Genomic DNA, 26,632 nt, shown 5'->3' with positions numbered 1-26,632 from the left:
CAGAGGGATCAAGCTTTTACGCACAAGCAGCTCACTATCCCATCACAGCAATCTGACAGTCTTTGAAAGCAGCTTGTGCAAGCAGAGGGCATCATGAGCGAACCAGCCGGAACCGGAGGAGCAGGAGCTGGAGCTGGAGCTGGAGCAGGTCCAAGCCTGGAAGAAAGGTACAGGGCGTTGGAGGTCCAGCTGGTGCTGCAAACGGCGAGGCTCGAGGAGAGGAGGGCTCAAGATGCGGATAAAGGGAAAACCACCCCACTTGCCAGACGGGTGCCTGGATTGGTGCAGAAATTTGGGGGGGATCCCAGGAACTATCAAGCCTTTAGGACAGAGATGCAATATGCTCTCAATCTACTGTTTGATGACTTCCCCGATGAGAACTCTAGAGTGGCGTACGTGATTGGCCATCTAGAGGGAGGGGCGAAGGACTGGGTTCGGCCCCTGATGGCAGCCAATAATGAAATCTTAAAGGACACAATGAAGTTTTTTCGCGCTATGGACTTGATGTTTTCCAGCGAAATCGAGCAGGGGGTGGTGCGCAGACAGTTAATGGCGTGTAAACAGGGGAGCCGATCTGTACGTGAGTACTGGACTGAGTTCACCATGCTGATTCATAGACTAGGGTGGGACCTTGCTAGTGAACCTATTCAAATGCTGTTTGAAGAAGGTCTCTCTCCGGCAGTGAAAGATGAACTTTCCCGAGCGCCTAGGGCGGAGTCTATGGATCAGCTGACTAAATCAGCGCTGTCCATAGGAGCACGCCAGGAGGCTAGAGCTATGGAAAAGCGGGAAGGAAAGGGGGAACGTTGGAAGGACTTCCGCATTCCAGAGATTCCGGAGCAGCCTTTCCCGCCAGCAGAGCCGATGGAACTTGGAACAGCGCGCGCGCGCGCAGTTTCAAACACCAGTGAAGGGCGGAAGAAGGAGGGAAAGAGCGGCAAGAGATGCTATCTCTGCCAACAGCCAGGTCACTTTGCCAGAGTCTGTCCGCAAAGGAAGGAATGGCAAGGGATGGCGGGAACTGTTGGGGGGAAGGAGGAAGAAGAAATCACGGAGCAAGTAAAAGCCAACGCCTGGTTGCCAACATCAGGGCACAGCAGCCAGGCCAGGGAGTAGTGAATGTGCCCACGCCGGAACCTCCAAGACCAGCGCTTGTGATAGAGGTGTTGCTGGAACTGGCAAACGGACACCCACTGAAGATAAAAGCGCTATTGGATTCAGGTAGCTCATGTAATTTCATGAGTAAGGAGTTTGCAGCTGAACACCAGATACAGACTATCCCATTAAGTAAGCCTTTGCAGGTTACCACAATTGATGGGAGGGAGCTGTTGGGAGGAGAAGTGAGCCAACAGACTGTACCAATGATAATGAGGGTGGCAAGACACACAGAACTGATAGCGTTTAACGTAGCCACCTTGGGGGGAGCTCCTATTATCTTGGGTATGAGCTGGCTGGCGCTACACGATCCGCTAGTAGGCTGGCATCAAAGAGTGGTTTCCTTTGGATCAGCACATTGCCTAGAACACTGCAAGGAGGGAGAGGCTCAGGCAGGGGCCAGGGCCACTCTAGCAGGGATGGAAGTGATGGACAAGGGGAGGGTGCCACCACAATACGCTGACTTGATTGACGTATTCAGCGAAAAAGAAGCAGATAAACTGCCCCCGCACAGACCCTTTGACTGTCAAATTAACTTACTCCCAGGAGCACAATTGCCAGTGGGCAAGCTGTATGCAATGTCAGACAGTGAGATGCAGGAGTTAAGGGAGTTCATTGACAAGAACCTCAAGCGAGGTTTCATCAGAGAGTCACGAGCGGTGGGGGGCAGCCCAGTGTTCTTTGTGGACAAAAAAAACACGGGCAAGCCCAGGCTTGTATGTGATTTCAGGGCCCTAAATGCAGTGTCAGAACCAGTGACTTTCCCTATGCCTAGAATTGATGACATTCTAACACGGGTGAGAAAAGGGAAAATTTTTACCAAGCTGGACCTTAGGGGGGCATATAACTTGATACGTGTGAGAAAGGGGGATGAGTGGAAGACCACTATGTTCACCCCCTTGGGGGCTTTTGAGTACCGGGTTATGCCTTTCGGATTACAAGCGGGCTCCGCCTGCTTTCAATCATTCATGAATCACGTCCTGGGGCCACTGCTCTACAAGAACTGCGTAGCATTCTTAGATGACGTCCTGGTGTACTCAGAGAATGAGGAGCAGCATGTGCGAGATGTAAGAGAGGTACTGAGCAAGCTGCGAGAAAACCGGCTGTGGGTGAAACTGGAGAAGTGTCAGTTTCATACCAGGGAGGTGGAATTCCTGGGGTACCGGTTGTCTGACAAGGGATTGGCCATGGATCCCAGCAAGGTTCAAGCGGTACTGGAATGGAAAACACCAAAGACCAAGAAGGACGTGCAAAGGTTCCTGGGCTTCGGAAACTACTATAGGAAGTTCATCAAAAACTTTGCCCATTTAACAGCGCCCATCACGGATTGTCTTAGTAGCAAAAAGAAATTTGTTTGGACGGAAGAAGCGCAGCGGGCGTTCGAACGTTTAAAGCAGGCGTTTGCGTCGGAAGAGCAACTTTTGCACGTGGATCTACAACAACCAATGAGAGTGGAGACTGACGCGTCAGACCGAGCGGTGGGGGCCGTTCTTCTCCAGCCGGGAAAAGATACGTCTGAATGGAGACCGTGTGCATTCTTCTCGCGGAAGTTGAACAAATCCGAGAGGAACTACACAGTATACGACCGAGAACTGCTCGCCATTCATGAAGCATTCCGGAAATGGCGGCACTTGCTGATTGGGGCGCAGCACAAGGTTCAAGTCCGAACTGACCACAAAAATCTGGAATACTGGAGAAGAGCCCGAGTGCTGAACCAGAGACAAGTGCGATGGGCCCAGGAGTTCTCCAAATTCCACTTTGAGATTCGTTACGTGCCCGGCTCCGAGAACGTGAGGGCGGACGCTCTTTCCAGGAAACCTGAGTACTTAGAGGGGGAGGGAGCGCCTGAGGCAAGGCATGTAATCCCTGAAGACCGCTGGGTGTGTGGGGCGGCATTGGTGGGGCAGAGGGAACTGATAGAGAGTACTGAGAACGATGAATACGCCCAAGAGAAACTCAGAGAGCTCAGGAGGACAGAGGAGAACACAGGGGGGTTTGAAGAAAAGAACGGGGCGTTGTATTACAAAGGGGCACTGTACATACCCGATGGGGAACTGAGGGGCAGAGTACTCAAGCAGTTGCATGACAGCCCCACAGCGGGACATTTTGGATAGCACAAAACCATGTGGTTGGTTACCAGGGAGTTTTGGTGGCCCAAGGTGAGGGAGGACGTACGGGAATATGTCAGGGGTTGCGACAGGTGCCAGCGAGCGAAAGGAGAGAGGGTGGCGCCAGCGGGGCTATTACAACCCTTACCCACGCCAGAAAGGCCATGGGAGGCAGTATCCATAGATTTTATGACGGACCTGCCAAAATCCAAAGGCAAAACAGCTGTCATGGTGGTGGTAGATCTATTAACCAAGATGTGTCATTTTATAGCTTGTTCACATGCGGTCACAGCGGAGGAAACCGCCAAGTTGTTTGTAGAACATATTTTTAGGTTGCATGGCGCCCCCTTGAGGGTTTTGAGCGACAGAGGGAAACAATTTACTTCCAGGTTCTGGAGGAAACTTATGAGCTTACTGCACGTAGAACTCAATTTCTCAACTGCCCGGCACCCAGAAACAAATGGGCAAGCGGAAAGGGCAAACGGGATTTTACAACAATACCTGAGGTGTTATGTAAAAGACAGAGAAAATGATTGGGTGGATAAGTTACCTCTAGCAGAATTTGCCTACAACAACGCGGAGAACGTGTCCACAGGGATGAGTCCCTTTCTGGCAAATTATGGGTGTCACCCCCGGGCATTCCCAGGAGAGGGAGGGGAGAGGTGGAGCGTGCCGGCGGCGGAATATTTTTTTGAAGAGATGGAAGCGATCCACCGTCAGCTTCAACTTAATTTAGAGAAAGCCAAGGAAGAATATAAGAAGCAAGCAGACAGAAATAGGAGGGAAGGTGAAACTATAAGGGTGGGAGACCGGGTGTGGTTATCCACCCAAGGACTACCGTTCAAGGGCGGGAGTAAGAAATTGAGACCCAAAAGATTGGGACCCTTTGAGGTCATACAGCAGGTCAACCCAGTAGCATTCAAACTCAGGCTGCCCAGTCACATGAAATTACACCCAGTATTTCACAGGTCATTACTGTCGCCGTACCGAGAGGGACGTGAGTGGGGGGAGCGTGAGAGAGAGGCCACCCAAACGCCCGTGATAGAAGAGAGAGAGCGCGACATGAACGTGGCAGGAATCATTGATTCCAGGTGGAAGGGGAATCAGGTGGAATATCTGGTAGAATGGGAGGGGGAAGTAGAGTCGGAAAACACTTGGGTACCAGCAGAGGTAGTCAATGACGAGGTCTTAATAGAAACATTTCATCAGCGTTTCCCAAGAAAACCGCAACCCGTGGCACGATTTAGAAGGGAACACTTTGGGACCACCGATGAGGAAGGAGAGTTTGAAGGGTTCCCAGAGTCAGGGGTGGGTGAGGAAGCCGACTCCGACAAAGAAGAGGAAGACGGGGAGAGAGACGGTACGCCGTGGCTAGAAGTGTTTGAATCCTCGGACGACGAGGAGAGTTCCTTCAGGGGCTTTCCGCCCTCACCGCCAGTGGGAGAGGAGGCGGGAGGGGGTGAAGGGGGCCCTGGGGGGGAGGTGGATGTGAGGGAACTGCCATCGGAGGGACAGGTGGTGGACAGGCTCCAGGAGAATAGGAGAGAATCTGCAGCAGAGGAAGGAACCAGCAGGGGGAGTGCAGGAGTCACAGCGGAGGGGAGGCTCTGGGATACTTCTAGTGAGAATAGCGAAGAGGTAACAAGACCCCCGTTAGGAACTCCCACCCTTCGCCGGAAACTGTCACGCAGAGAGTCACGAAGGCGCATGTCCGTCAAACAGCTTTTATGTTGGCGTAAATTCCGTAGACGCCCACTGTCAGATTCTACCAGCGACTGACGGGGTCATGTTTTGGGGGCTCCGTTAGTGCCTCGGTTTGGATGACCAGCCAAACCCCAGAGGGATCAAGCTTTTACGCACAAGCAGCTCACTATCCCATCACAATCACCAAAGTCTTTTAAAATCTCAAAAAAGGCTACTATCTACACTGCGTTCTATGAGTTGCTCCTCAGAGTCAAGTCGCAACTGTATTAATGGTGTTAAGAAAAAGGAAACAAACTTGCAATACGTTTTCATCTTGCGAAGCAAGCCCATAGGGAAATTCGTCTTGCGAAGCAGCTCAAAAAACGGAAAACCCTTTCGTCTAGCGAGTTTTCCGTCTTGCGAGGCCTTCGTCTTGCGGGGCACCACTGTAGTTGCTTGTATTACTGATTATATTCTGGATGACATTTTATTTTAAAATATATATGTGCTAGCACTGTGATACTTTAATTGAAATACAAAGGGACAAAGGCCTTCTCTGTGAAATCTTATAAATTGATTTTCTTGGACACATCTAAGCACTTGGCATTAAGCTAATGTAAGGACCTTTACTTGCCCGTTTGGGCTATATTTAACACACAGCTTATGATTTACACCCAGCCGATCTTTATTCTGCCACAGTATTTCCAAAACAAAACCAAGGGACGTTATCTTGATGTCACTAGTAAGGCACAGCTGTCTTGTTAAACTTTTGAAATATGCATACATTTGCTTGTTCCCCCAAAAAGTAATTCGGAATATGGATAACTTTTTGTATTGGGCCTTTTTAAAGTTTAAACTCTGCCAGAGAGGAGTTTTCCCAGAAAGGATCTTTCTTGATAAAGCTGTGTACCCATGCAGAATGCTTACCTGAGAGCAGGCTGCCAAAAGCATTGCTGGTCCAAGACATTTAGGGGCCTGAGGCCTGTGTCAGATCCTAATGCATATGTGTTTGCACTGACATTAAAAAAAAAAAGCTAATGATTTTATTCTCTGCTGCTGGAGTTTTTTATGTTGCATTTGTGAGTGTGCGTAGTTTGTTTAACGTTGTATCTTAATTTTTTATTGTCTTTGTAAGCTGCCTGGAGAACTTTTTTTTTTGAGTTGTTATTATAAGCATCGTTAATATATAAATAAAATAAACCCCTAACATCTCACTCAAAAGATGTAACAGGGACAGAATGGGAACAGAGACAAACCCCTAAAATACTGAACAATCTATTACTGTCAGTGGCACATTATCTAACACATGGTGCAACATGCGCTGTGAGGACCAGCATCAAGACTATGATTGGGCATTATCCAAGGCCTCACACGCCAAAGGGAGTTCCCTGCCAAGAGCTCTTTGAAGTTGCTGCTTACCTTCATCATTGCAACCTGTTTGGTTGTTATCTGCCTTTTGCTATGGCCCAGATAGTAGCAGAAACGAGGAGGAGAAGCAGCAATGCCAAGGCTGCTTGCTCATTAGCTCTCTGCCTGGCAAGCGATGCAGTGATGAAGAGAAGGAGGAGCTTTTCATAATTCCAATGAGGAGGTCACAGAAGGTGTCTTGTCCAAGGTCCTTCCCAAACCTGAATTTGTCACTGCACTATTTTGGCACTGCATTTCCTACAGCTGCGCAGGTGACATGCTGAGGCATCTTTAAACACCTGCACTGACCCCGGCTCAACCAGGGTATGCTGCTAAACTTTGTCATGCACATTTACAGTCACTACACAGCAAGTCAAGGGACAGGGTTCTCAACTTTTTCTAGCAGGGGTCCATTAGCAGTTGTGTGGAAAGCAGAAACTGTACACTGTAAGCTTAATCTCCTTGATTTCTGCTTCCCTGCAGATGCAAGAAGCCAGACAAAAGAAAGTTGCTGATCCTACAGCTGGCCCATGCCATAGACATTAAAAAACTCCAAGCAAAAAGTTACTAAATCAACTAGTTGTGAAAGAGCCAGACCACACATATACCACAGAGTGTATTTAGCTCATCTGAAAGGTTGCCAGAACCACGCCCAGACTTGCCTAAAAGTTTCATAGCACTTAGTTGGTATGTGGCTACAATTCTTCCTATCTCACTGCTCCACTGGCCCTATGGGGCATCCCTCCTTTTCTGCCCCCTACATACCTATCAGGATCCAGCTTTGTTCCACAATGTGAAAGGAGAGTAGGCAGTGGGTCTACAAAGCAGAATGTGCAGTTGTTACACACACTCTAAAGCGCTGTTGAAGAAGCAGCCTGTGTCTCCAGATGAGGCTCAATTTTACAGTTGACTTAACCTATATTCCAGTCACTAGCATGTTTAAATGAAATATTCCGATCAAATGTCCTATTTGTTTAGCGGGGTTTGGGGATGGAAAGAAGCCCCTAAATTATTGACCTGAAAAGCACATGAAGTAATTTTCAAGAAGCCTGTGAGTCCTGTTGCTGCTTTCATTCAACTGCAGCAAACAAATGTCCAATTAATAGAGCAGAGAGGAGTTGATTTCTATTCCCTGCTCTGGGAAATGCATTTGACTGCAAGTGAGCCAAGATACAGGAGCTGGAAAGACACCTGAACCTCAAATGACTCAAAAGCTGATATTTATATCAGAAAGGAGGACAAAACTACATCTATCACTATAGGAATTGTGTGCGCCAGGTAGTGAAATAGACTTATTTGACCAGACAAACCCTGAAGTGCTAATAAAATGCTGGAGGAAGGAAATGCTTCAAGATCAGATTCTGTAGAAGCCATTACTGTAATCTGTATCTATAGTTTCCTAGCAACAGCTGATCCAGCAGACTTATGTGATTAGCCCCCTGGGTCTAGTGCCACATATCACGAATGACATTGTAGGGCAGGTAATGCATGTTTGATGGCTTGCAGGACTGGGACCAAAAAATGTTAACATACATAGTGTAAAATGCAAACCTTACAACTGCAAACATAGCCTTCCTTTAATTATAGACCTCTTGGGGAAAGAACCTCAGGAATAATATATGACCCTGGAACAATATTTTTAGTACACATATAACAAGAGAGGGATTTCTAAACTTTGAAATAACTTTTCAAATGTGGCAGATTTAAAGGCTGTTTAAGGAAAGCTCCAAGGCTTGATTTAAATAGTAAAATAAATTGCTGAAAAGTTGAGAAATTTTTCCTTTCCCCCTAGAAACACTGTTGATGAATTATGTTTACTTACGTTCAACTTACTTGCATTGGGATTATTTATGAAAAGCTATACAAGGGGGAGGGAATGCAAGAATATTCGATACTGCTCCAGCCTATTCCAACTAAATTCTACAGCAAGAATCCAAAACATGAATAGGCAAATGTAGAAAAGAATAATGAGTGAACCAGAGCTTTCATTTCTGTTCTCACTGCCAGTGGCGTAGTGTGGGTTGTCAGCACCCGGGGCAAGGCAAGTAATTTGCACCCCCTAACCCGTGGATTTGCGCCCCCTAACCCTAACCCCCAGATGTTGCGCTTGCCCCCCCTGCGCCCCCCACGCTACGCCACTGCTCACTGCTCCTGCCTGAACTAAATGCAGGGCAGGTTTTTTGATTTTTTGTTTTAAACTGTTTAGTTTGCTCACAACAGCATAGGCAGAAACAATGCACATCTCTGCAAATTTCAAGTGGTAGCATTACTGACTGTAGCAGTTCAAGTCCAGCACCGCTGACTTTTGCTGGTGGAGAAATGGATCAGATGAGGAGGGCTGGGTTGTTCCAACCACTGATGGGTCAAGGGGAATCCACAAACACTTACGTTTTGAGGAGGCGGGGAAACATGAAGCGGGGGAGCATTGCCTGATACATCTTAAGTGGTATGACAGATGCACTGCTTTATCTGCAATTGCCATCTTGGATAGAATAAACCCTGTTCCAAAATGTAAATGTAAAACACCAAAACAGTTTTTTTAAAAGTATGTTTCAGCAAGGCCTTTTAGTATTTAACTGAAGAAAAGTTTTCTGCATGTTAACATGTTGGCTGCGTTCTCTGCCCATTTGCTCAGGCATTCTAATCCTAGTCGGTCCAACTGCTTTACAGCTTGGATTGGGGTGGGCACAATCTCTTTGCAAAAGGTGACGACTGATCACATGCATTATAGCTGAATTCCAAAAGATAGGCATGCAAAAATGTAACACCATAACTTGTTTAGTGTTAAGCTACTCATAAATGCTCAGTAGAAGACCTGCTCAGTAGTACCTTGAGTTCCTAGCACAGAGTTCTGAAACTCACTTGGCCCTAAATGAATTTGACTTGGCGCCTAATTAGAGGTGATAGTGGCATGATCTCTGTGTTAAAATGAACAGGTACAAAGTGTTTGTCAGGGTGGAGGAAGGAATTTCATGGAGCAAGGGGGTAGGGAAAAGCTTCCTGAACTAACTGGTTGTTGGTGCCTATTGGAGCTGAGGCTCCAATACTTTGGCCACCTCATGAGAAGAGAAGACTCCCTGGAAAAGACCCTGATGTTGGGAAAGATGGAGGGCACAAGGAGAAGGGGACGACAGAGGACGAGATGGTTGGACAGTGTTCACGAAGCTACAAACATGAGTCTGACCAAACTGCGGGAGGCAGTGGAAGACAGGAGTGCCTGGCGTGCTCTGGTCCATGGGGTCACGAAGAGTCGGACACGACCAAACGACTAAACAACAACAACAAATTGGAACTAATGGGGCACAAGGCAGGGAGACCAACATTAAGATGACTCAGAGGCAATCCCAGGCAGAGCCTATCCTTCTCTCTGCTGAGTTCTTCAAGTATAGCACTAAGTTAGAAGACAGAGTTGGCTGAGGACAGACTAAGGTTGGTGGTTCATTGCTCTCTTTGTCCTAATGAACCAGCCTTCTTCTTCTCATACTCCATGCACCACTGTCTCTCCAGCTACCTTTTCCCCCAGTGCAGATTTTCTGGCAACTCTTGTTCTGGCGACTGTTGTTCTGATCAATCCACAGCAGACACCCATGAGGAAAGGCAGCACCATGGAAAGCTCCAAGTGAGCCACTTGTTCTGACAAAGGCTGGCAGTGAACTGAGTCTTCCCATCCAGTCTTCCTTCCACCTGCTCCCTTCCCTTGTGCCCAAAGAGTGTGAATTCTTAAATGGCCAACCCCAGCCTAAAGCACTCCACTTCTTTTCTGTGGTATCCCACCTGGAACCTTCCTAGCGCTGTTGAGCAGGTACAGTGATGTGGAGATACTTTGGCAAGGGCAGTAGCTCAATGGTAGAGCACTTGCTTTGCATGCCTAGGTTACATCCCTGGCATTTTCACACAGAGATGGGAAAGACTCCCTGTCTGAAACCATAGACAGCCACTGCCAGTCAGTGAGCTAAATGGACCATTGGTCTGAGTCAGTATAGGATGCTTCCTATGTTCCTATGATTCTTTAGGCAAATAGAATTTAGGTTCCTGTCTCAGATTCATTAGGCTTCTGACCACCAGCTTCCTGCTTAGTATCAGGAAACCTCTCCAGTTCCTCAGCCAGTGGCATAACAGCCCCAGACTAAGCCAGCTCATCATCCTCTGACTCTGAGATTAAAGCCTCTCTCTCACACACCCCTTGTGCTTTGTATCTGTTCAGCAGTGAGCTGCATTCTGAAAAATGTGTCTGCTGCTGTTATGCCTCAAGAGCACAGGAAGCTTATGGCCTTGGCAATAGTGCTACAGAGCTCCTGAACCTTTATCATGAGATTTAACCACAACACCATGTTTTTCTGAAAGACAAACAAACAGCAAGAGTCCTGTAGTTTGAGGTAATTAATGTGTCACGGATAAATGCATTCTTATGTCCCAGCTTTCATAGACTCTGAAGGCTACACTGGACATGCCTAGCTGCAGTACAAGCGGGGATTTTTTGTTTTGTAATCAAAGATAGGGGGAATCTTCCATTTCCACACATTTCCAGTGAACATCACCCTTGTACCTTAAAGAAGAAAAGAAAAATCATAACCTGTAGTTAGTCCCTACATCCAAGGTTTGCATGTTTACTTGTAGATTACATTTTAAAAAGCAGTTGCAGCTGCCTCAAATGCCTTTTGTATTAAGTTTATTGCATAGGTTTTTACAAGGGTTGGGAGAACTCTCCCCAGCTCAGTTTGAAACTGGGTCAGCATTTGCAAGTTTTCTCGGCAAGCATTCAGAAAATTCATCTGCTTTCATAGTTCTCTCTTAGCTTGAAGTGATGGTCATATGCACCTGCACCTGCTCAAACTGCTCACTGGGAATTGTAGTTCCAAGCAGTAGCCACAGCAGACAAAGGATTCAACCACTGCCACACTACACACAAACAAATTGATACATTGCTTTGTTATAGAAAACCTCAGTGTTTTACAATTTTAAAAAAACAACAACAAACCACTAAGAAAAATAACAGTAATTTAATACCTTTGAAAAGTTAAAATAACAATAGAAGAAAAACAGATTAAGACTCACATCAACTTTCTAAACATCTGGGTAGGCTTGTCTAAAAAAAAAAAATGTTTTTAGCAGGCACTGAAAAGAGTACAGTAAAGGGGCCTGCCTGATATCAATAGGCAGGATATATTCCAAAGTATAAGTGCTGGCACACTAAAGATCAAGTACTTAGAAATGCAGAACAGGTCTTATGTGGCACCTGTAATAGTGCCAGTTCTGCTGCTTGACATGGTCGAGTGAGGACAAACAGGATAAAGTGGTGCCATATGCAAATTGATCCCAAGTTGTTAAGGGCTTCATAATACTAATAGCAACATCTTGAACTTGCCCTGGTAGCAAATTGGCAACAAGTGCAGATCTCCGAGCACAGCTGTTATATGCTGACAATGTGTTGCTCCTGTCAGCAATCATGCTGCAGCATTCTGCACAAACTGCTTCCAGAATGAAAAAAATGAAACTGTGTATATAATGGACAGTCAGAGAAACAAAGAGACAAACAAAACAGTCCTTTCCCTGACTTCTACCTACTTGGTCCTTGGTGGCGGCCAAAGATACGCCACAAACATACCAGCACTGGATGCATAAAACATCAGTTTTATATGCGTGGAAATATATTAAATACTTTCTATCTGTAGTGTAATGTATGACACGAGCCAAAAACTGAAGGGGGGGGGGCAGATATTTAATGTCTTTATTGTGGAAAAAATTGTCATCATATCTTTCATAAATACAGAATAAGGCCCCAGATAACTGGGATAATTAAAAACACAGGTAGAATATCCAGCCAGATGGGACATTTTAAACCCTGGCAGAACTTCCATAGTGCATGGTGTTAAACCACTTCCATTAAAATCTCTCTCCCAAATTGCTATATACAGTTGGACACCTGTGGTTCACACGCTACTGCATTAAATATTGAATCCTGAGTGAAAATAGCGCTTTGTCAGCCAAAGGCACTCACAAGAATTCCCCAAAAGGCTTAACAACACACTGGCTAATGGGAGATTAATCTTTTAGAACTAGAAGTTGACATATGCAGTCAGCATGTAGCATGCTGTATAGGCCTAAGAGCATGGTGAGGCGAGGATTTCTGCAGAGCTTTGCACATTTTTTAAAAAGAGCTGTTTCTTTCATGGGGCAACTCTCCAGCTTGGCCATCAAATAAGCCAATGAAATATAATACAGTTGACCTCTCAGAGCAAATTAATTGTTGATCGCCCCCTGTACAACAAAGTCTGAAAATGCCAGTGTTGGATGCTGTAGTTAAAGGGTGCTTTGGGTAAATTATGTAAAGGGCTGAAATTCCAAGCGGTATTTACCATATGGCTCTTATTTCTTCCAATATTTAAAATGATCTCTTTCAGTGGGGTCCTTACCAGATTTATTAACAAATTGAAGGGTTTATCTGCAATATAGACAGAAACTAACTGTTGTTCTTTTACGTAAGTAATTCCTCCAGTTCTGTGAGGAAAGGAACCTCTAACAAACAGTTTTCAGACCCTGATTCAGAGCCAAGCTAAACAGTGATTAGCTACCCATGTTTAAGTAAAAATAAATAAATAAATGTTTTAGTATTTAAACTTTTATATGCTTTAAAGTAGGGCTGTGATTTTCCCCCCTTGATTTTATTTTTTTCTTGTTTGTAAACCACATTAAGGTTTTTTGTTTCCCCCCCCCACCAATCAAGCGGTGCATAATTTTTTTGAAAAAGGAAGGGGGGGTCCGTTTACACTAATTGCCAGCATGGAGGGCCCAATCCAGACTGACGCCAACTGGGAAGGGGGGATGTCAAGAGACTTTAACCATTGTTCACCTGCCAGATGAGCACACACACAAACACACCTGCATTCTAGGGGGGAAAGCCTCCATTGAAGTTAATGCAACCTTCCTCCCAATTCAACTTGCAGGTGTCGAAGGCCTGATCTGGATCCAGTGGGGGGGATCAAAGTGTGAAAGTCTCCTGTTACTACCACCACTGGTGTCCCAATCAGGCTAAGACCCCACACTGTCAGTCTGTGGAGAAGGGAAAATGCCTGCTCTTAAAGGCACAGGTGCTTAATGTCTGGTCCTCAGATGGATGCCATGACAGTTAAATTGCCTCCAAACTGATGCAGATTTGTGGTGTACATATACCCTTGAAGAATCCCGCCACTTCCTTTTGTTTTCTTTTTGCATCGAATCTGAAAAAAAAACCTCACCATGTTGCGAAGCTCCATCCCAGAAAGTTGAGGTTACACAAGGACTCACACCCAATATCACTCTAAGGGAGTAAGCAGGTTCAGTTTGCTTTCCCCGTTGAGAGGCTGGATCAAAATAGCAGTACAAATAAATGCAACAACATCTTGTCAATATTAGCCATTCTTGTAGAGAAATCTGAAAGGGAGGCAGTTAACAAATCCCATAAAATAAACTTCCAGTTAGGCCCTGCTGGGCTGGATTCTGAGGTACATCTGCTCCCAGATAACTGTATTCTCACTCTTCCATATAGTCAGACTGCCCAGCCACCTAGTGGAGAAATGTTAGGTTCCAGTTACTTTGCAGCAAGTTTTAAACTGAGGGTTACATTTCTGTACAGCTTCCTTTTTCAAACAAGGGTTGATGACAGGCAAATCTATCCTGCTTCTAACTGGCCTTCAATCCATGCAGAAAAACCTCAATCCCGATCCCAGCCTCTCTTTACAGCTCTCTTCTTGGATGCTTCTGTCAGGTTCATGCCAAACTCCTGATCTCTTCCGTATACTTGGCAGGTATCTCTAAGAAGGGTGGATATTTGTTGGCAAACCTATTTAGTCTAAAACACTGAGGAACCACTGAAATAATACTAATTCTTCCCCTGTCGTATTTCCCAGACACAGCTTCCAGGAGTATTTCCAGGAGTATTTCCCATGCAACACGATTTACTTCCCAATGAACCTTGACTCCCAGAGTGTGCAGCACATGTGTTTCATGGGTGGAAAAACATGTGAGCATCTCACACACACATAGTAAAATTGTGTCTAAGTAAGAACAACATGAACACTGCCTGCTGAATATAAGGATATGCTCAAATGGCAGTTCCTCACTGTAAGCTCTCATTGTAATGCTTGGCACTACTACACTGAAAGTGGAGGAAGCATCCCAGTAATGGCAGGTATGTCTCTTTCAGCGGGCCTCCCTCTTTGGACCCCAAAATCTGCAAAGCCAATGAGAGTCCCACGATGACCCACATCTGTGATATGGGCTGGCCTGAATGGGGGACAGGGAAAGGGCTTGGTTCCTGCCACCATTGCCATTTAGATTAGATTCTTCTCTGACCCAGAAGGGTGATCAACTGCTGTATAGGTCAGAGAGCAAGATTTCCTCCAGAACAAGATTGCTGTCCAAGCAGATTATGCAATGCTGAGATGTTGCATCAACAATGGGTCACCAGCAGGGCCTATATCCAGGGCATGTATGGGCTGTAGTTTCTTGCTGTTGAAGAGGGATCAAGGGAAGTAGACCTTGAAATTCCAAAAAGCCTTCAGGTGTGGACCTCTGCTCAGACCCACACACTGCTGCCTGTGCTTCTGGTGCCAATTTTGTAGAAGAACTTGGGACAAGTCAGGATGCATTGGGAGCCCTGAATCTCTCACTTTTCCAAGTGATGCACTTCTATGAGTGGTGATCTCAGGAAGTTTCTCCATTTCCAGTGACTCCCCATGACCCTCAGACTCACTAACACTAGCAATGGGGGTCTTCCGCCTCTGATGAAGCCTCCCGACTCTGGCTCTTGTCCTGGTATATGAAGCTGCTTGGTGCATCTGCTCCACTGTTACAAGGATACAAGGGTTACAAGGATACAAGGATTGTTACAAGGATACAATCTAACCGGATAACTTGCCTTTGGAAGTTCAACAACAATATTCTCTGCCCCTTTCTTCCAAAAGACTTCACTGTATCAACTAGCCTACTTTGTACTATTATAATTGAAGTTGTCATGAGTCATTTCCAATGGCCTTTGTTTAGTTTTTCTGAGGAACTAGGAGTGATGGTTTGCTATCCATAGAAGGTTAAAAAATGTACTTCAATAGCCGGTTGGATTTCAGTTAGCTGGTTCTTAGCATCATTAATCAGCGATGAGAGATGAGAGATGCCAAGAACAAAGTAATCAGAGGAGCCAAGAGTAACGCAACTGTGAACAAATGAAGTAGGCCAGAAAATGTTTCAGATTCTAAGGACTTCTATTTACTTTTTTCCTTCGTTGTCATAATCAGCCAGCTTCTTGTGTGATGTATACAAATAATGAGTTTCCTTTGATATAAACAAAGTCTGATGTAAACAAAAACCAAATTAAAAAGAGCTTAGCCAAAATGAGGAGGATGAGTTGTGATACAGATAAAGACGTTCATGCACAAAAAATGAAAGTTGTTATTTCTGTAAACATGGAGCTTGGTGAATGAATTACGGACATGAAGAGAGATGTTATGGAAAGGAAACCTTAAATCTGTGATTCCAAGGACAAGCATTTGTGTCCTAAAGCTGTCAGGGAAAGAAGGATGTGCCCTGAATTTTCTGAAGAATTAGCAGGGACTCTTTATTAGGGAATGCTGACGGCCATGAAGCGGCCTATATTAACAGATTACTAAATAAAAGCAAGCTGTGCTCTATTTCTATACAAATGTAAATTTCTCTGGAAATACAGCTCTCTAATTTGAAAGTCCTTCCTCTAATCCCTGATGGGCGAGAATTCCCTGTAGATATCGGCTGGTGACAAAAATGTGCTCTGTGTGTCTCCGAAGGAATTTAATATATTTTTATGTGAGGTATTCTAGCAGGAGGCCATGGAAACAACTTAGGCCCTAAATACAAGGCTATATACTCCATGTAACAGCTTGCCACAGTGCAGGATGTTGTGTCCACCCAACACTTATGTGGATTGAGACAACTAAGGACCTTCTTATTCCTGACCAGATGGTCTGAAGGAGAATGGAGCTAAGATGGGAATTTACACATCAACAAAAAAGAGAACTAGAGACATAAATATACTAGATGTGAATCTTTATTTACTGTAATTACTTCACCTTACTGAAGGCTGTTCCTAGATGATGTGTGTGGCTGTTAACTCTGCAGTCTTCCCATAGGATCTTTGGCTGCATTCCTCTACCCACGCCCGAGAGTTCTAGTGTTGCAGAAGAGAGAGAAGTGTATCACCACTATGAATAGACCTCCCCAAAGCTTCATTTAAAATAGGAGAGAGAGAGAGAGAGAGAGAGAGAGAGAGAGAGAGAACATCAACCCTCTCCCCACCATCTTTCACCTTCTCGGTAGTGGCACCCACCCTGTGGAACGCCCTTCAACCAGATGTCAAAGAGAAAAACAACTACCAGACTTTTAGAAGACATCTGAAGGCAGCCCTGTTTAGGGAAGCTTTTAATGTTTAATGTTTAATTAGATTATTGTATTTTAATATTCTGTTGGAAGCCGCCCAGAGTGGCTGGGGAAATCCAGGCAGATGGGCGGGGTATAAATAACAAGTTGTTGTTGTTGCTGCTGCTGCTGCTACTGCTGCTGCTGCTTGCAGAGAAAGTGCCTCACCCCTTTGATTATTTTAATTCTCTTTTTGTTTATTTTTCAACTCCATGAAGTTCTAGTTTCAGTTGTAGTAACAATGCACACCCATCAGGGAAATGTGGTCAGGATCTCTCTATATCCTAGTCAATCCCTCAATAATGTTTTGCAGTAAAGCCGAGAGAGTCATTTCCAGTTGCATTTGCAAAATGAAGGTTTGCTGGCCCCATAAGCACAATTCCTCACTATATGAGAATTCCTTCTCATCCCTTTCCTATTGCTTGGCTCTGACAATATATTATTTTTTTCATCTTTTTCTGGGTTTTATAGCATATGCTGAACCCAAATTCTGTCCTTCCTTGCTGTCCACATGCACAAATGATGAAAGATGTCAGGTTTTCTTCTATTTCCCCCCTTTTCCTTTTCCTAACATTCTTGATGTGTGAGACATTAGGTGTACCCAATTCTTTCTCAAGAGACTCAAGGCCCCTCCAGGTGTCCTTTTTATTGTGCATTCATGATAATTTGTGGTCATCAGGTGGTTATACGCAGTCCACTTCTGATAATGTTTGTGCTTGCGAAAGTTTTGTTGTGGTCGTAATGTTCCAGATTACTTTTTGTCCTGCTTTTGTGATGGCCCTCCCAGTGGCAACAATGCATTAACATTCAGGAAGCATCACATTCAGGAAACAACCAATGGAATGGAAGTGGAATGACGTGCGGATGGTCCAGTATATATCTGCCACAAATGCACTAATATCGCGTCATTGACATGTTGCAGAACACAACCACAAAAAGTTAAAGAACTCACAACTTTAATTCTAGGACAAAATCATCATCAATCCTGCTTTTGCAGAATAGGAAGTGAGGCTAAGACTGTGTGCTCATTACTGGTTTAAAACACAGTGAGCTCATTATTTTTATCAATTTGGATTGAAGCTGTTTTATGAGAAAGAGCATCAAAGTGCAATATTTCTCAAAGTATAAGAAGACAGGGACAGGATAAATATGAATTGTGGCTAATTTATGTACACTGCTTCCCAAACCAGCAGTGGGAGGGCAGTGGTTGCAGTGTAAATAGGAGTGCGTACACAGTCTATGAAGAGGTAGCACATTGCCTGGGGTTATCCATGGATCAAATTTAGAACTATTTGCTAAGTCCTAAATGACAACTACCAGATGAATGGGTTTCATGGAGAATTGATATTGGATCACATATTGATCCCACTTGGACTACATTTATATGTTAAGGAAGAAGGAAAATGAAAATAATGGAAAGTAATTTAATTAATGACCACTCCACTTACCTGCTCAGAAATGCACAGAAATACTGCACCCTTTGTATCTTGATGCAGAAAGAAAAAAGTAACAGTTTGGTTTATTCAAACTTTTAAATCCCTGCTTGCATCATTTATTTGTAAGTGCTGAATAAGGACCTAAATCCACCAATATTAACAAGGGACAAGCAAACATTATTCTGACATATTGGTTGTGTAATGTCATCCGCCCAGCAAGACCATACATTTTTTAAAGATGCCTGTAATCTCTAATGTGTTAATGTATTATTTGCTTTGGTGTCTACCCAAATCCCATTATGGAGGTTTTAATATGTTCATTCACTGCTAATTACTCCCAGTAGTGCCTGATAACAAAATGGAACCATAACCACTATTTCCCTTCACGATACTTGAATAAGTAAAATAAATATTACTTTACATTTAAATGGATCTGTGGAAATATTTATGAACTGTGCACAGACATATTCAGTCGCAGGTTACTTTAGACTGTAATCCTGATCACGACTCAACCCTCTCTCAATTCTCCTCCTGTTATTCTTTGTTCTTGTTCCAATGGGAACATTAGAGGTTATACTAGAATTGAACACAAGCTTCTACCCAGTGTTTGCAATAAGAACACCAGGCATATTCTCATTGTCTCTCTCTCTCTCCATACCCTCATGCACTACAACAAAGGCTATGTACACATCATATATTTAAAGCATACAACCTGCCCCAAATAATTTTGGGAGCTGTAGTTTACCCGTCCCAGTTACAATTCCCAGAACCCTTAATCCCCTTAACAAATTACAGTCCCCAGATTTGGGGGAAGTCATGTGCTTGAAATGTATGGTGCATAGGCAGCCATAGTTTCAGGCCAAATGGATACCTACTGGAAAAGGCAGGTACATCACGCAAATGTATATCCCCAAGGAATAAGAGAACGGGGAAAAGTCCAGCTTCCTTTTTTAGAGTAAAAAAAAACCCCAGACAAACCCTACTTCAACCTTCTCCATCCCGGTGCTGTCCAGATATTTGGGGCCACAACTCCCATCTGAACTTTAGTCCAGGATATGCCCTACATAATCACCTTACCTCTTGCTCTGGAGATAAATTTGGAGAAGTGGAGAAGGCCAAAGGCAGGAACAAAGAACATGGAATCTATGCTACAACGAAGGCATGTATTATTGCTTTCCCTTCCACCTTCTGCCTGTGTTTTGTTGCTGCAGGAAGAAAAACTGTATTCCCAGCAGTTCTGGGATTGGTCAGAGGGCAGTGTTATACAGTATAAGCTATATGAAAAAGGGAAATTCTTTTGTGGAAGCTGCACTGCGCAAGAAAAGAGTTCCAATCTTGGCTGCTGCGCTTATGTGAACTGTTTAGTCAGGCTAGGAAGGAGTTAAACACCTGTGTACCACTGGAATCCAGTTGTGAGGATTACAGCTGCCAAGAAAGGAAGAGAATCCTCAGCAAAAGCAGCCTGCTTGGGCAAGCATCACTTACGGACATAAGTAAAGACCAATCAGGCCAAGGCCTATCTATTCTCCAGCAATCTGTTTTCACAGTGGCCAACCAATTCCTATGGGAAGCCCATAAGCTAGGCATCAAGGGAAAGCACTCTCCACAGCTGAGATTCACAGCAACTGGTATTCAGGGAAATACTGTCCCCAACAGTGGAGACTGATCATTGGCATATTGGCTAGCAGCCATTGGTAGCCTCATCTTGCATATAACTTGTATGGCTGCTTGTGAATTACAAATAATTCTTTCCTAGTTAGTACTTCGGCAGAATTGGACTGTATTTTGTTCCTGTGGAGTCCAACACCCATCTTTCCCCTTATTGGGGGTGCGAGCACAGCCCATACAGCAGCATATACACCCCATTGTGTCATCAGAGGACAATCCATGAAACATTACTGTACTTATGGATTTATGAATAAGTGTGAATACGTCGTACAGCCTTCTCTCCTAACTCAATTGCTTTAGACTGGGAAGATTTTTTTGTTGTTACTGCATTACACTGAGGGAAACACATGGACATGCAGGCTTTAAACAAATAACTTTTACATTTTTCTCAAAGCTGGGTCTCTCTGGAATATCTCTTGTGTAACTATTTCATGAAAGCAGTTTTATGACTGTTTATAAATAATAGATTCTGAATAAAACTATCTGCTCCCAAATGAAAAGAAAAGAATGGGAAAAATTAAATAAGGAGTGCATTCCTAGCATATATCAATATTATTTATTAGAAGACCTTTCAAAAAGTTTTCCCAGTTTGTCTGGATGAGGACAGAAAGCTTTAAATCTGTGATGTAAGAAGTGTGTATTTTAATGATATTATCTCTAAAGTGATTAGCAAGTTTATGGGATAGGAAATATGAGGAAAGTTCCTTGGTTTTTGAGTATAAATCACATTTAGCACTTGCTCCTCTGTACCCTGGTGCTAGAACTGAACAAGATTGTCCTATTTAATATGTCCGATAAATCTAAACTGGAACAGTTATACCATCTTGAATCTATATTCTGATTTGTTAGCTTTTTGTGAAATCAATATTGAAAATATGTCGCTGCATTTTGTTGGCACTCTGGTATTTTTCCAAGCAGTTTTAAACAATAAAAAGGAACCAACAGTTAATCTGAAAACTGAATGTATAGAGTGTGATTTGTACTGACAAAATAATGACCTTATAGACTGGAAGACTATGTACAGCAATGGAAAAGACCACAAACCTATCCATATGATTGTGCAGAGAACCCTAATACAGAGCTGGTTTTGTCTTTCTGGTGAATACCTCAGTGTATGTTCATCCACAGAACTAGCAGGCCCTCCTGTTGATTCTTTTTGTGCATTCTTGGCTGAGCACATCCCATATGCAATATCCATCCTGCCAGAATAGTGGTAGCATATCTCTGACTCCAATGTAATTGACATATGAGATTGTTCTACCTATTGCCTAACCAAAAAGATAATACAGAGAGCTGCCTTGGAAATTATAATGATGGGGAGTGTATGTGTCTTTCGGGGTGTGTGTGTCAATATTAACCACCACATGTATGTCACAAAGTAAACTTGATAAGCCGATTTGTATTTAAATTAAGAACAAGGCAAAGAGAAAGGATTTCTCTTAGCAACAGAGCAAATATGAAGCATTGGAAAAAATATTCCTTCAGTCCAAAAGAAACATATTTTGAATAAAAGCAATGCAATTTTGACAACCACCATCAAATACCACAGGGTTAAATGATCCTGAAGCTAAAGTTCACCTGGAAGCAATATGAACGGCCTCACCCTTTGCCAAATTCAATTTTGCTGCTTCAGAAACCTGCTGGCCAGCCAACTTCACATTTCTCAACAACACTGCAACGGTACCTAAGGGATACATTTCAAATAGCAAGCTGAGTGTTTTTGGCACTCTGCTGAGAACTTGCATTGTGCAGGCAAATTGCTATCCAAGAGGCAGCAGGCAGGATCAAGAGGCACAATTAAAAAGAAATAGGCAGGCACCTGAGAAAAAGCGCTGAAGGCCACAACCTGGCTGTATCCCAGCAAACAGAAAGAAACTGCTGTATCTACAAAAAAGAATGGTAAGTGCTTATTGCAAAGCGGCAAGAAAATATGCCTTGTATTGTGCTTATCACTAGCCATTGGTATCTTTTAGAAAGTAATCTGTGATGATCAGATGAAAAAAAGCATGTCCACATGGTGGTAATGTATAGGGCCATAAAGACTTATTTTAGGCCTTCTGGTACCTGCAGACCATATGAATGATACACCGGCTAACTGGTCTCTTGCTGGTCCAACAGACCCAGTTCCAGGTGGTAGGGTATCCTACGCACCATTTGGAAAAGCAAAACCCTTTGGCTATAGACAATAAACACTAATTAAGGACCTAACTGTCATTAGTGCTGTGATCAGCCATCACATCAAAAGTTTTTAAAAATAAAATACCGGGCCAGAGTGAAATGGGAGGGCATAGCTATCGGCACCGCAACACACGAGTCTCTCTCTCCCCCACCCCACCCCCGCATGCTAAATGATCACAGATGGCAAGGGAAGATGTAAAGTGTCCCTTCACTTTGGGCCCAGTGGCTACTGTGGCAACGATCAACAGTAAATGCACTTGGCATTTTATTTTTTGAAGCCTATGATGTGATTGCTGATCATATTGTTAATGTAACATGTCAAGATCTGATCAACACACTTTGTGTAGAAGTCCATGTCTCTCAGAGTGCCTTGTTTTGTCTAGGAAAATGTATACGATCAGGATGGCTAAACTATGGCTGGAAGGGTTTTGTTTTTTAAAAAAATAATTAGAATGATTTAGTTAAAATAATATCTGCTAATAATACTTTTCAAAATATTTTTTCTCCAGACATTTCATTGAAATAGGCATTTCTCTGTTATCTGTCTGAATGAAAGAAGGGACCGAGATGCAATGTTAAATGTGACTTTGTGCAGAATGTGCATTATAAATTCTAATTTAAAAGCAAATAGTATCTGTTAGGGGTGGGGTGTATCTAGGGCTGCCATACATCTGGAATTTCAACAACCTTTGTGTCCGGATTTCACTTTTTTAAATATGGCAACCCTATGTGTATCAATATTTATCAGGATAGCAGCAGGCAGCACTAGGGTACTTCCCCAATGCAAATAATTTTTGTAAACTACTTTGAGGTGTGTTTCCTTTGTTTATTACTCAAGTGGTACATACAATTTGCAAAATAAATAAAATAATAAATTCTTTTGAGAAATGGAAAGGATCATGGCTCAGTTTTCATGCTTTTCATGCAAAAAGATCCCAGGTTTCATCTCTGGTGTCTGCAAGTACAACTGAGAAAGACTCCCTATGTGTTACCTTGAAAGAAGAGCCTGTCTGTCAGCGTCAACAGTACTAAACTAGAGGGACAAATTGTGGGAATGTTCATGGAGGCAGGAGAGGCTATATTGTTTATTAATATCCTTCCTAACTTGCACTAGCAAGTTCTATAACTTAGTAGAGTTTTACATTCCACTTTTAAATGCACAGCAGGTAACTGGTTGCAGGCTTGTTTAAGCCTCTCAATATTAGATTCCTGTGAGTTCCCTTAGGTAAAGGGTAAAGGGACCCCTGACCATTAGGTCCAGTCGTGACTGACTCTGGGGTTGCAGCGCTCATCTCGCTTTACTGGCTGAGGGAGTCAGCGTACATGTGGCCAGCATGACTAAGCCGCTTCTGGCGAACCAGAGCAGTGCACGGAAACGCCGTTTACCTTCCCGCCGGAGCGGTACCTATTTATCTACTTGCACTTTGAGGTGGTTCCAAACTGCTAGGTTGGCAGGAGCAGGGACTGAGCAACGGAAGCTCACCCCGTCGCAGGGATTCAAATCGCCGATCTTCTGATCAGCAAGTCCTAGGCTCTGTGGTTTAACCCACAGCACCACCCATGTCCCTGGGAGTTCCCTTATATCCCTCTTAAAAGAATAAACACACCACAAACTTGTGTAAAGTATACTGTATAAAAGAAGTTTACTCACATCATCAGTTCACAGTTGGATCCCTGAAGGCAGACTTAGTTACAAAGTATATACATGTGGATCTATCCCATACGGAGATGGTCCCTGTGTCCTCTGTTGGCTTAGAGCCAACAGAGCAATTCTAGCTAAAAGCTGCTGTTCCAATTACGGAGGTACTCAAAAGGAGAGAGATGGCTGCTTGCCCTTTCCTTTTGTGTTACCTGGACAGGTAAGGTCATGCCCACATCTAGTCACATGCAAAGGAAGTATGTCCCAGCCAGGACAAAACAGGAAGTTTTTGACTGGCTGGACCAAACATTCCCTCGCATGTCCACTCTAGGAAAACAAGGAATGTTGTATTTGACTGCTACTTATGTATCATAATAATAATAATAATAATAATAATAATAATAATAATAATAATTTTTTATTTATACCCCGCCCTCCCCAGCCAAGCCCGGGCTCAGAGCGGCTTACAAGCAATAATAAAAACAAGATGAATGATTACAACTTAAAAACAAAAATAAAATACAACATTAAAATAATGGAACATTAAAATATTAAAATGTAGCCTCATCGCAGGAGGAGAAGGAAAAGAAAGGAAAAAAAGAGAGGGAGGGAATCAAAAAGAGAGGGAGGGAATCAAATTGGCTCCAAGCCAAAGGCCAGGCGGAACAGCTCTGTCTTACAGGCCCTGCGGAAAGAAATCAGATCCTGCAGGGCCCTGGTCTCATGAGGCAGAGCGTTCCACCAGGCCAGAGCCAGAGTTGAAAAGGCCCTGGCCTGGGACCACTAGGGTGTTGTTATTTATGGACCTTGAGGCTCTCCGTGGGGCATACCAGGAGAGGCGGTCCCGTGGGTACGAGGGTCCTAGGCCGTGAAGGGCTTTAAAGGTCAAAAGCAGCACCTTGAATCTGACCCTGTACTCCACCGGGAGCCAGTGCAGCTTGAAAAGCACTGGGTGAATATGCTCCCATGGCAGAGACCCCGTGAGGAGCCTCGCTGCAGCATTCTGTACCCGCTGGAGTTTCCCACACAAATGGTATGACTTGGTACAGGGAAGCTTCCTAGGTTCCTATGATTTTCCTCAGAACTGAAGCAGAAAAAGAAAGGGTTAAATCCCTTTCTTTGTCTGCTGTGATTCCCTGGCTCCTGCCAGCAGATGCACTTTTGCACTGGATCTACACATTCTGTAGAAGGCAACCAGCGTCTAGTTGGGTCCAAATATTCTATTTCAGGCAAGCTATTGTGGCTTTAAGGATTCAGGAAGGAAGGAAGGAAGGAAGGAAGGAAGGAAGGAAGGAAGGAAAAGTTCTACAATGATGCTGTTATGCATCATTTCTCTCAGCAGGCTTGGAATAGCAGAGTGGGGAGCTGCCAAGGCACGTGGGAATCCAAACTGTCTAACAGCAATGAACGCTGGAAGACAAACATCAGGTGAAAACACGAAAAACACCTGTTGTCGTCATCCGTTTATTTGTCACTTTTCCAACAAAAATGGTGCTCACAAAATTGTCTAGTGATACTTCCCACAGTATAACTAAATTATCCAGTTGTCAGGTTTGGACCAAAGGGACTGACTGGTTACATGAACACAGGTAAATGGCATCTGTCCTCATCCACAGAGTTCCGGATAATAACTGGGATGGCAGAAAACAGAGGTTTTGTTCCACTTATGTTTCTGAGTGAGTGTGCTCGTGCGTTAAAAGTCTTTAGATTTGGGAACACTCTGAAATTTGAATAATTTCACCCTTTCAATAAAAACCTTTCCACATTCCTGCCAAAGAAGGGAGTCTTCTTTAGAACATAAAGTATCCTTGGCTTGAATGTGATCTTGATGACAGCTGACCTCTCCATACATGAGCAGGGGAGTTTGTTTCATTGCCTGGAATCTTCCCACTTATTTTGAAGTTTGTATGTTTTATGTCAGTACTGTAGGAGCTTATTTGAATAGCCTAGATAATCAAATCCAGTCTTTGATCGTTGGAAGGACCACATTGTGGTTTGTTCGGTCTAATATTAATGAGTAATTAGAATAAAAGCATCCTGGCTTTTTAAATGTAATAATAATAGGCTACAATTTTACCTAGGTCAAAAGTAAGGTATCTTGTTAACATCTTTATTTGTGTAGATCCCTGACCAAATGTGTGTTAAATTTCTTTACCAGCTAATCTAAATGACCTCAAAGTAGTTTCATGACAGCTATCCAATTAAAGAAGAGCAGCATTATATAATAACAATCTTATTTATTGGGGAAGCCAGGGAGATACAGTTTAATAAGAAATTTATAAAATTACAGTGTCAGTTGCAAAAGATTATATAGGTAAATAGAAAGAACCTAAAGAAAGCACCATGTAGATCTGGAAAGCTGGGATTTTCATGTAACCAATATTATTATTATTATTTATTTATTCCCATTTATGAATCGCTTCCTTAAAGTGAATTAACATGCAGCTCTATTTCTCCATAACATTTGAATCCCAAATAATTAAGCATGATCTGGACCGTCATGTGGATGCAGTGATGGACTGGATGAGTGTCAATCAACTGAGTTGGAACCGTGGGAATAGGGAGGCACTATGTGATAAGTAACAGGAGGGAATTTCAGAGGGTAGGTGCAGCCAGACAACTTAAATTCAAATGGAAAGACAGTCCTGTTGTATTGTTTCATTGTTTCATTTTATATTTTGGTTGCATCAGTTTTGAACTTTCACTTTTCTAGCAATTTTTTTTTTTTATGTATGTATGTATGTACCCTGCTAACTTGACACTGAATTCATTCTCACATGAGCCTACATAAAGTTAGCATTTTCCTATCTCTGCAATATTTTATTTTGTTTTTCCCCACATATAATAAACATAATTTAAAATAGCTGCTCCTGTTGTTTATTGCAGATTTTGTCATGTCAACTGTGAGTTGGCTTTCAAAAGTCGGCTATATATGT

General features: G+C 43.5%; 1 protein-coding gene across 3 annotated transcripts in view; it reads right to left on the bottom strand.

Moving 5' to 3' along the window:
* LOC310841577 (uncharacterized protein) overlaps positions 1-26,632 on the bottom strand; it is a 57,127-nt gene that overhangs the window by 18,492 nt on the left and 12,003 nt on the right. Inside the window, exon 1 of one of the 3 annotated variants that reach the window (XR_014562557.1) lies at positions 16,430-16,724. The exons of 1 other annotated variant lie outside the window; for it this stretch is intronic. Coding sequence is in view for 1 of the 2 variants with exons in the window: in XM_083732886.1 (XP_083589012.1) it covers positions 19,289-19,416 (128 nt within the window). In the remaining variant the exon portion in view is untranslated. Of the gene's footprint in view, positions 1-16,429; positions 16,725-19,288; positions 19,417-26,632 lie in introns of those variants that run through there. One more of the 3 variants, XM_083732886.1, reaches the window with a different exon arrangement.

This window comes from Podarcis gaigeae (genome assembly GCF_964106915.1).
Source record: "Podarcis gaigeae genome assembly, chromosome: 3".
Classification (NCBI taxonomy): domain Eukaryota; kingdom Metazoa; phylum Chordata; class Lepidosauria; order Squamata; family Lacertidae; genus Podarcis; species Podarcis gaigeae.
The sequence above is the reverse complement of the archived record's forward strand: the minus strand, read 5'-3'. Positions and strand labels throughout refer to the sequence as shown.